Below are 12,500 nucleotides of genomic sequence, written 5' to 3' on the forward strand. Positions count from 1 at the left end.
TTCATTTCTCCCCCTTCCACTTCCTGTCTCACTCCTTCATTTCTCCGCCTTCCACTTCCTGTCTCACTCCTTCATTTCTCTCCCTTCCACTTCCTGTTTCACTCCTCCCCCTTCCACTTCCTGTCTCACTCCTTCATTTCTCCCCCTTCCACTTCCTGTCTCACTTCTCCCCCTTCCACTTCCTATCTTACTTCTCCCCCTTCCACTTCCTGTCTCACTCCTTCACTCCTCCCCCTTCCACTTCCTGTCTCACTCCTTCATTTCTCCCCCTTCCACTTCCTGTCTCACTCCTTCAGTCCTCCCCCTTCCACTTCCTGTCTCACTTCTCCCCCTTCCACTTCCTGTCTCACTCCTTCATTTCTCTCCCTTCCACTTCCTGTCTCACTTCTCCCTCTTCCACTTCCTGTCTCACTCCTTCATTTCTCTCCCTTCCACTTCCTGTCTCACTTCTCCCTCTTCCACTTCCTGTCTCACTCCTTCACTTCTCCCCCTTCCACTTCCTGTCTCACTTCTCCCCCTTCCACTTCCTGTGTCACTCCTCCCCCTTCCACTTCCTGTCTCCCCCTTCCACTTCCTTTCTCACTCCTTCACTCCTCCCCCTTCCACTTCCTGTCTCACTCCTTCATTTCTCCCCCTTCCACTTCCTGTCTCACTCCTTCATTTCTCCCCCTTCCACTTCCTGTCTCACTCCTCCCCCTTCCACTTCCTGTCTCACTCCTTCACTTCTCCCCCTTCCACTTCCTGTCTCACTCCTCCCCCTTCCACTTCCTGTCTCACTCCTTCACTCCTCCCCCTTCCACTTCCTGCTTCACTTCTCCCCCTTCCACTTCCTGTCTCACTCCTTCACTTCTTCCCCTTCCACTTCCTGCCTCACTCCTTAACTCCTCCCCCTTCCACTTCCTGTGTCACACCTCCACTCCTCCGCCCTCCCACTTCCTGACTCTTCCACTCCTTCCCCTTTATCCGTGGAACCCTCCCCCCCCTCTCCCTTGTCTAATCCATGGAACCGCCCTCCTTCCCCCTTACACCTCCTCGCCGCTGTCTTATCCGTGGAACCCTCCCCCCCCTCTCCCCTGTCTAATCCATGGAACCGCCCCCCTCCCCCCTCACACCTCCTCGCCGCTGTGTTATCCGTGGAACCCTCTACGTCGCCACTACACGCCTTCACCATGTCACCCCCAACCCCACCTCCAAAAAGACTGGTTCAAAAAGAAACGAAATACAAGGGACGAATCATACAAGCAGTAATTATATGAACACAACGGCCCTTCGAGGCGGTGTGTGCAAGAGAAAATCGAAAACAACAACAACAACAATATCAACATCAACATCATCAACAACAAAAACCCGAACAGACGGACGCCACACTGATTGAATTAATGCAGAAGCGGACGGGTAAATAGAAATATCTGAATTTTTTAATATATAATTTCCATTTCACGCCATGTCTGTCTGTCTGCATCTTCGGTCGTCTATCTGTATGTTCGTTTGATCAACCTATTTGTCTGCGTGTCGGCGTGTGTGTGTGTGTGTGTGTGTGTGTGTGTGTGTGTGTGTGTGTGTGTGTGTGTGTGTGTGTGTGAATATCGTGCTCAATAGCGGTAACTGCACATTACCGGCAATGGGCAAGAACGGTATTGCGCATTGCCAGTCCCGGAAATGGGCAAGAAAGTGGTCAATGTCCTTCAGATACACGTCTTTCTGTCTGTCTGTCTGTCTGTCTGTCTGTCTGTCTCTCTCTCTTTGAATGTGAAAGCATGGTCCATGATAAGCTGTAATAAAATTCTGATAATTCGGTGAAAAAAAAACAGTGCCAAAGCAACAGATAGCTGAAAATTATACCCTTTCCACAAACGTTTTCGAAAATATTGTGTTGAATTCTTTCCGATTCTTTCGTGGTAGTGAAGAGTCCAATAATTATTCCAAATGCAGACAGAAGATTTCACGCCGACCCGAACTGACCATGCCAAAAGGAATCAAGAGACTGAAAGTCTGTAAGCTGACCTCGATATGTTTTGCTCAATGTGTGCCGATTACCGATTTGAGCAACAACATTGTACACTTGCATATTGCCGGCAATGCGGATGACTCTAAATAAGTTACAATTGAACGCGGACAAAACTGAAGCACTGATCATAGGAAACAAACACAAACTTCCATTACAACTGACACAATCAAACTTGGCAATACATCCATCCCTCTTTCCACTTCAGTCATGAACCTCGGCGTTGCCCTTGACAACACACTGTCCATGCAAAAATTTATCAGTCAGACAAGTCAATCCTGCTACTGTCAATTGCGGCGCATCAGTTCCATCCGGAAATATCTGTCCATTGATGCAACATCTAGACTTGTCGTTTCTCTCATTCTCTCTCGCCTTGACTACTGTAACTCTCTATTGTCTGGTTTGCCTGCTTCATCTATTCAGTCTCTTCAGCGCATACAAAACTCTGCTGCCCGACTCGTCCTCAGAAAGAAAAGATCTGAGCACATCACTCCTCTTTTGCAACATCTCCACTGGCTCCCTGTCTCACACAGAATAAAGTACAATATCAGCACTCTATGTTGTTAATGTATTCACAAATCTACCCCTTCCTATATCTGCGGCTGTCTTCACCTCTACATTCCATGTCGCCCACTACGATCGGCTTCGGATCCACTCTGTTTACGCATACCCAGATTCAAACACTCGACTGTTGGCCGCCGTTCCTTCTCTGTTTCTGGACCTTGCAAGCGGAATGAACTTCCTCTTTCGCTTTGTCAAGTCTCCACACTCAGCTCTTTCAAGTCTGTCCTTAAAACCCACCTCTTCCCAAAATAGCCTCCCTTCCCTGCCTCTTTCTTGTCTTCAGTTTCTCCAGTTTTCGAGTTATGCATGTGTGTGAATGACTAGTGCGAAAGCGCTTTGATTTGTATCTGCACAAGATTCAGCGCTATATAGATACCATTATATTATTATTATCATTATTATTATTATTAAGCCACTTTGCTCAATGTTGAGCATTATCGGTAATCAGCTGTTGGGCTTTTCTTCTGCTGCTGAGTCAATCCCGTTATCTCAATACCGTGTGACACTGATGACCTGGAAACCAGTTCTGTCCATTTCTCTCGAGTTCCTTGCCTCTGTCATGGCGCGCCGATCTGTCTCAGTCCTGTCCACTCTGAGATGCTGTCCTCCCATCTCTTTTTATTTCTGTCTGCCACTCCTTTTATTCTTTATTTTTTTTTTTTGTATTTCACTGTACCTTGCAAGATTGTCTAGGAAATTCCTGCTGATCCTGAGTACGTGCCCATACTATTTCTAATTTTGAGTTTCTTCGCTGTGGTTAGGAGGTCTTCATAGGATCCGATGGTTTGCTTGACACAGTTTCTTAGTTTTTCATTGCTGATGTGATGTGATCGCTGTAGGAGATGCCGAGAAATTTCCGGGTGCCTCTCGTCTCTGTGGCCTGTATCCTCTTCTCCGTGTAGAGTTGTCACAATTCCATGACTCACGGGCATGCAAGAAAACTGAGATAACATTCAGTCTGATCTCTGAGCTGAGTGCACACTCTTTGAGCACACACGCACACACACACACACGCGCGCGCGCGCGCGCGCGCCCGCGCTCACCCACACACACACCACTCACACATATCACACTTACACACACAGCACACTCACAAAAACACACACTCACACTCACACTCACACACACACACACACACACACACACACCGTACTTACACACAGCACCACCACCCCCTAACACACACACACACACACACACACACCTTACTTACACGCAGCACCACCACCCCCTAACACACACACACATACACACAGACAGACAGATACACACACACACATACACACACAGCACCACCACCCACTAACACACACATATACAGACACAGACACAGACACACACATACACACACACACACACACACACACACACACACACACACCGTACGTACACACAGCATCACCAGCCCATAACACACACACATACACACAGCTACAGACAGACAGACAGATAGACAGACACCCCCCCCCCCACCCATCCCCCCCCCCCACACACACACCGTACTTACACACACAGACAGACAGACAGGCACACACGCACGCACACACACACACACACACACACACACACACATACACACAGACAGACAGACAGGCACACACGGACGCACACACACACACACACACACACACATACACACAGACAGACAGACAGGCACACACACACACACACACACACACACACACACACACACACACACACACACACACAGAGATAGAAATGTGTGAAGTGGAGGCAGACAGACAGCCGCCTGAAAGGAAGCAAACCAGCAATCTCAGTGGGGCCTTTGAGCTCTGAGGTCCGACAGTTTCGTGTTTGCACAAGACAGATCGATGGTTTCCACTCTCCGATCAGCTGACTCAGTGATTAAAAGGAAGCTGACAGCTTTACTGCCTCGGTGACCCGTTCGGTAATTGCCGTTGGCTGTCATTCCTTGATTAATTAAGCAGGTAAAGGATCCTCTACACATTGGATCCGGTTAGTGGTGTGTGTGTTTCTTGACGGGTTTTTTGTTGTTGTTTGTTTGTTTGTTTTGTCTTCTTTCTTTCTTTCTTTATGACAGATTGACACAGAGAGAGAGAGAGAGAGAGAGAGAGAGAGAGAGAGAGGGAGAGACAGACAGACAGACAGGCAGACAGGTCCAACCTTGTAGAACTGTATTTTGTCGCGTTCCTACGTCCCTGCTCCACATCATTGTAAAATTCTCTGTCTGTCTGTCTGTCTCTGTCTCTCTGTCTCTGTCTGTCTGCCTGTCTGTCTCCCTCTCTTTCCTCTGTGTCTCCCCTTTCTCTGTTCCTTGTATCAAACGTTAAAGCTTCGATCCACTCTTACGCCTGAAAGTGATTAGCTAAGCGTGTGTTACTTCTGATGTCTCGTGTATAACTTATCCGAGTGAACACAAAATATGAACACACACACACACACACACACACACACACACACACACACACACACACACACACACACACACATATATATATATATATATATCTAGGAGAAAAAAATAAACCAAAGGATTGGAAAAACAATATCGAGAATGTAAGCGGAAGCGGAAAGCAATACCAGAAATGGCAAGGGAAATAAAACAGGAGAGAATATAGGGTACAGAGTGAGGGAGACAGACAGACAGACGGACAGAGATACGGAGACAGAAAGACAGAGAGAGAGAGAGAGACGAAGAGACAGAGAGAGAGAGAGACAGAAACAGAGACGGAGAGACAGAGACAGAGAGAGAGACGAAGGGACAGATATATATATATATATATATATATATATATATATATATATATATAGAGAGAGAGAGAGAGAGAGAGAGAGAGAGACAGAGAGAGAGAGAGACAGAGAGAGAGACAGAGACAGAGAGAGAGACAGAGATACAGAGAGAGAAAGACGAAGGGACACACAGAGAGAGAGAGAGAGAGAGAGAGAGAGAGAGAGAGACGAAGGGACACACACACACACACACACACACACACACACACACAGAAAGACGAAGGGACACAGAGAGAGAGACAGAGACAGAGAGACGAAGGAACAGAGAGACAGAGACAGAGAGAGACAGAGAGAGAGACAGACAGACACATAGACAGACAGACAGACAGACAGAGACAGAAAGACAGAGCAAGAGATAGACGAAGAGACAGAGAGAGACGAAGAGACAGAGACAGAGACAGAGATACAGAGAGAGAAAGACGAAGGGACAGAGAGAGAGAGAGAGAGAGAGAGAGAGAGAGAGAGAGAGACGAAGGGACACACACACACACACACACACACACACACAGAAAGACGAAGGGACAGAGAGAGAGAGACAGAGACAGAGAGACGAAGGAACAGAGAGACAGAGACAGAGAGAGACAGAGAGAGAGACAGACAGACACATAGACAGACAGACAGACAGACAGAGACAGAAAGACAGAGCAAGAGATAGACGAAGAGACAGAGAGAGACGAAGAGACAGAGAGTGAGAGAGAGAGAGAGACGAAGAGACAGAGAGAGAGACGAAGGGACAGAGAGAGAGAGAGAGAGAGAGAGAGAGAGAGAGAGAGAGACGAAGGGACAGAGAGAGACAGAGAGAGAGAGAGAGAGAGAGACAGAGACAGAGACAGAGAGACAGAGAGAGAGAGAAACAGAGAGAAGGAAGAGAGGAGAGAATGATAACGATGCTTTATATATTCAGTCAAGAATTCGAAAGGCTGTTGGACGAATGGTGCATTGATGAGACCTTTTCTGCTCCTGTCAGTCGGGGTTGGGATGAAGCTGGGTGCCCCGCGTTATAATGGCATTCGTTTGGGGGAAAAAGAACCCCGCTTAGATAGGAGAAACACGAAGAAAAACATTGTTTTGAGTCACAGAGAGAGATCGAGAGAGAGAGAGAGAGAGAGAGAGAGAGACAGACAGACAGACAGACAGACAGACAGAAAATACAGACAGACAGATAGAGAGAGAGAGAGAGAGAGTGTGTGTGTGTGTGTGTGTGTGTGTGTGTGTGTATGTATGTATGTATGTATAGTAGGTATATAGACAGACAGACAGACACACGGACGGACAGACATATAGATAGATATCCACGGGTTTTGTAAAGAAGACAGAAGCGATCAAAGTCATAGTATAAAAATGACATAGCTATCTGAAGTAAAGATCAAGCAAGCAAACTAAAATTAAAAAAAAAATACTCATTCGCAGAGAGGTAAAGTTTAAAAGAACACCAACAGCAAAGTCATGAAATAGCCACCAGTAGTAAGGTCAAGTAAACATTAAAATAAACAACCACCTGTGGCAAGGTCAATGTTTTTGGGTTTTTTTGCTGCCCCATCATCTGCACCGTTTCAGTGGCATTACTCCCAGGCCGCTCATTTAGATTCCCCCATACACGGCCACACCCGGGTTCGTCCGTCACAGTTCCAGCGTCGGCAGTCCACAGGGAACCATCGATGTTAGGTCGCCAGGAGGCCACACACCAGAGGAGACCCTGCACTGCTGCTGAGTCACTTCGGTGGTGTTCAGTGGTGCCTGTTCTGTTTTAACGTACTTAGGACACCACCTACTAAGCCCCCTACTAACGACAATAATGGCTTAGTCGCGGAGCCAGACTGAGTGAGCGTCCCTCCCAGAGTGGAGACCGCCACCACTTCCCTCAAACAACAGCCCCCCATGAATGTACCGACACTGACGACATCGACAGGACTCACCCTAAGCATGGAAGTGGAGGGGTATCGAAACTGAGGTCATCATGAGAGTAGGGCATGAAAGGCCACAGACTTTGAGACTATTTTGTTTATATTGATTACGATGAAGGAGGAGGAGGATGACGATGATGATGACGATGTTGCTATGGAGGTCCATTTTGGTTTGGGACTGCGTGACAAGGCTGTACTCTACGCTTCCTGTCATAATGATATCCCGGCGTTAACCGGGCCCGAGAGATACAGACACTTGCAGTGTTGGTCAGGTAATTAGAGCAACACACCCAAAGACGCATCCTTGAAGTGGATGACACTCGACTGTGTGGTCCCAGTCTCCCCATTTAAGCCCACAGCACACTCAACTCTGGGTAGGAGCCGGCCACGGGCCAGCAAGGTCAATGTTAGATAAAACATCTGAAGTAAAGTTTTGTCAAAATAAGATATCCACCTGTAGCAAGGTCAATGTTAGATAAAACATCTGAAGTAAAGTTTTGTCAAAATAAGATATCCACCTGTAGCTAGGTCAATGTTAGATAAAACATCTGAAGTAAAGTTTTGTCAAAATAAGATAACCATATGTAGTAAAGACATGTAACAATAAAACGAAACAACCACGTGGAGTAAGGTCACATACATGGAACAAAAACAAAATAACCACCTGACAGTGAACATAAACAAGCAAGCACATCATTACTGCCCTTTGGAAGGTCACCTGAAAATCAAACCAAGAAACAACAACAACAACCAAGAACGATGAAATAACCACGTGTAGTAATGTCATACAAAAACAAACAAATATAGAAATAAACAAAATAACCATCCGTTGTAAGGTCATGTAGAACAACACTCAACGAAATCAAAAGTAACCATATGTAGTAAAGTCATGTCAAAACAGCAAAAAACATAAACAACAACAACATTAACAACAAACAAACAAAATAACTACCTGGTGTAAGGTCATGAAGAAAAAAAAAGCAAACCCAACTGTGGAAAGGTATCGTCAAACTGAATTAACTACATGTAATAAAGCAATGTAACAACAATATGTTTGATAGTCAGTTGTGTCCGACTATAATCGTCAGAACAGCAGAGGAGGCAACTGCGGTCCCAACTATCAAGGCCAGGATTTGATTACAGTGGAGAGTGTCTTGCCCAAGTTACATCCCCACTCTCACGGCCAAGAGGTTTTTAGGACAGTCGGCGTTAGGATGGTGCCTAAAGGGTAACTAGCCCCCAAGGCTGCAGCACCAACAACAATATAAACAAGAGGCAAAGCCCCCAAGACTCACTTGTGCTTCGCGTTTTATCCAGTAAAGGAATAACGAGGAGAGAAAAAAAAAAAGAGATTAAGAATTCGTTAAAAAGTGTTCTATATTAAATATGAAACACACACACACACACACACACACACACACACACACACACACACACACACACACATCCACACACATATATCTATCTCTATATATATATATATATTTTATAATAAGCTTGGGAGAAAAAAAAATGGGGATGCAAGCGGGATCGAACCCATGCATGTTCAGTTCCGAAGCAAGCAGACCAAAAGCAATGTTGACGTTTTCTTCTTCGTGCGATAAATAGATGTGATTGTATTGGACGTAATAGCGCCCTTTAAATTATGTATTGTGTGTGTTTTATTATATCTCGATTATTCTTTTATTTCGGCGGTACAGGAGACATTACCATTGCTTCACAGCACATCGTAACACATGGTAGATCTCTTGATCTGCACGAACCAGTCCACAACGGGCTGGCGAAGAAACGATCGTTTCAATTGTTATTTAATGTTCATTCCAGTTAATTAAGTTTCCACTATAGGGTATTGATATACAGTAAACACGTCGATGGAGCAGCTAGTTTCAGTGTGTGTGTTCTGTCTAGAATTTGTAATTGTTTCCTTTTCATTGTGAACAAGAAAAACGAGGTCATGTCTTCTCACTAAACACAATCTACCTTGCAGCAGGTCAGTGGAAAGCGGTTAATAGAATTTTCGGATTTCGGAACGCACCTTAACGAACTGTTAATGATACGGAAATACTGCTTCATTCGGGAGACTTACAACCTATTATTGGTATGACTGAAAAATTTTTTTCATACAATGCTTAAGCCAAATTTGGTATTGGCAGACAAAGTATTTCTGTAGAATATGGCAATGTTAAAGTTTACCACGGACACACACACACACACACACAACACACACACACACACACACACACACACACACACACAAACACACACACACACACACACACACACACACACACACACACACACACAACCGAACACCGGGATAAAACATATAGACTCACTTTGTTTACACAAGTGAGTAAAAAAAAAAACAAAACACATATAATAATGACACGTAAAAACAACACCGGAATAACCATCTGTAGTATAACAAACAACATAACCACCTGTAGTATAAAAAACAAACAAACAACATAACCACCTGCAGTATAACAAACAAACAAACAAACAACATAATCACCTGTAGTATAACAAACAACATAACCACCTGTAGTATAAAAAACAAACAAACAACATAACCACCTGCAGTATAACAAACAAACAAACAACACAACCACCTGTAGTATAACAAACAAACAAACACAACATAATCACCTGTAGTATAACAAACAACATAACCACCTTTAGTATAAAAAACAAACAAACAACATAACCACCTGTAGTATAACAAAAAAACAACATAACCACCTGCAGTATAACAAAAAAACAAACAACATAACCACTTGTAGCATAACAAACAAACAAATAACATAACCACCTGTAGTATAACAAACAAACAACATAACCACCTTTAGTATAACAAACAAACAAACAACATAACCACCTGCAGTATAACAAACAAACAACATAACCACCTGCAGTATAACAAACAAACAAACAACATAACCACCTCCAGTATAACAAACAAACAACATAACCACCTTTAGTATAACAAACAACATAACCACCTGTAGTATAACAAACAAACAAACAACATAACCACCTTTAGTATAACTAACAAACAACACAACCACATTTAGTATAACAAACAAACAAACAACTTAATCATCTGTAGTATAACAAACATACAAACAACATAACCACCTGCAGTATAACAAACAAACAAACAACACAACCACCTGTAGTATAACAAATAAACAAACACAACATAATCACCTGTAGTATAACAAACAACATAACCACCTGTATTGTAACAAACAAACAAACAAACAAACAATATAACCACCTGTAGTATAACAAAAAACAACAACATAACCACCTGCAGTATAACAAAAAAACAAACAACATAACCACCTGCAGTATAACAAACAAACAACATAACCACCTGCAGTATAACAAACAAACAAACAAATAACATACCACCTTTAGTATAACAAACAAACAACATAACCACTTGTAGTATAACAAACAAACAAACAACACAACCACCTGCAGTATAACAAACAAACAAACAAACAAACAACATAACCACATGCAGTATAACAGCACAAACAAACAAACAACATAACCACCTGCAGTATAACAAACAAACAAACAACATAACCACCTGTAGTATAACAAACAAACAAACAACACAACCACCTGCAGTATAACAAACAAACAAACAACATAACCACCTGCAGTATAACAAACTAACAAACAAACAACATAACCACCTGCAGTATAACAAACAAACAAACAAAGAACATAACCACCTGTAGCATAACAAACAAACAAACAAACAAACAACATACCCACCTGCAGTATAACAAACAAACAAACAACATAACCACCTGTAGTATAACAAACAAACAACATAACCACCTGTAGTATAACAAACAAACAACATAACCACCTTTAGTATAACAAACAAACAAACAACATAACCACTTGTAGTATAACAAACAAACAAACAAACAACATAACCACCTGCAGTATAACAAACAAACAACATAACCACCTGCAGCATAACAAACAAACAAACAACATAACCACCTCCAGTATAACAAACAAACAACATAACCACCTCCAGTATAACAAACAAACAAACAACATAACCACCTCCATTATAACAAACAAACAAACAACATAACCACCTTTAGTATAACTAACAAACAACACAACCTCATTTAGTATAACAAACAAACAACTTAATCATCTGTAGTATAACAAACATACAAACAACATAACCACCTTTAGTATAACAACCACCTGTAGTATAACAAACATACAAACAACATAACCACCTGTAGTATAACAAACAAACAAACAAACAAACAAACAAATAAACACCATAACTACCTGTAGTAAGACTCAGCCACTGATGAACCCCCGACACTGCTGTCGGTGGAGTCTATGCTTTCGCTCCGTGCAGTCAGGCTCAACTTCCGGTACACGCGCACGCTTCCGGTGGACATGAAGGTCTTGGTGTCCGTGGACTTGAAGCTCTCTCCGTCCCGAATCAGACCTTTCCTCGTGCTTTTGAACGACCTGGCAACAACAAAGAATGATAACTAAGTCCCGAATCAGACCTTTCCTCGTGCTTTTGAACGACCTGGCAACAACAAAGAGTGATAACTATGAGCAGGTCTGTGATGATTATGGTCGACAGCAGCCGGAAGCAGTAGCAAAAGCAGCAGTTTATAATTATTATCATAATAATCATCATTCTTTAGTAGTAGTAGTAGTAGTAGTAGTCCTCGTCGTCGTCGTAGTAGTAGTTGTATCGGCAGCAACAGAAGCAGCAGAGGGAACAGAGAAAGAATAATAGAAGTAGCAACAACAGCAACATCAGCAGCAGAAGAAGAAGTAGCATCAGCAGCAACAGTGGTAGCAGGACTAGAAATAGTAGTAGCAGTAGTAGTAGTAGTAGTAGTAATAGTAGCAGTTGTAGCAGCAGCAGCAGCAGCAACAACATCAACTTCAACGTCAATAACGTTGATGATGATGGTGATAATTATGGAAATAGCACTGTTAATGTTATCAGTATTCTTTTTTTTTTTTTTATCTTGTCTGATGTTGTTTTGATTTTTTATCCCTTGTTGATTTTTATTGGTGGTGGTGTTGTCTTTGTTTTGATGACATTGGTTTTTTTTTTGTGTTTTTTTTGTGAATGTTGGCGTCTTTGTTGGGTCTTTCTTCTTTCGTTTACTTCTTCGTTTCCTTCCCTTCCAATTCTTCCCCCTTCTTCCCCATCCTTTCATTACTCTGACTCACCCCCA

At 43.1% G+C, this 12,500-nt stretch overlaps 1 protein-coding gene across 1 annotated transcript in view; it reads right to left on the reverse strand.

Moving 5' to 3' along the window:
* LOC143285797 (uncharacterized) overlaps positions 1-12,500 on the reverse strand; it is a 53,165-nt gene that overhangs the window by 20,890 nt on the left and 19,775 nt on the right. The window contains exon 5 of the mRNA XM_076593220.1: positions 11,581-11,769. Coding sequence (XP_076449335.1) covers positions 11,581-11,769 — 189 coding nt within the window. The remainder of the gene's footprint in view (positions 1-11,580; positions 11,770-12,500) is intronic.

This window comes from Babylonia areolata, chromosome 9, assembly GCF_041734735.1.
Source record: "Babylonia areolata isolate BAREFJ2019XMU chromosome 9, ASM4173473v1, whole genome shotgun sequence".
Taxonomy (NCBI): domain Eukaryota; kingdom Metazoa; phylum Mollusca; class Gastropoda; order Neogastropoda; family Buccinidae; genus Babylonia; species Babylonia areolata.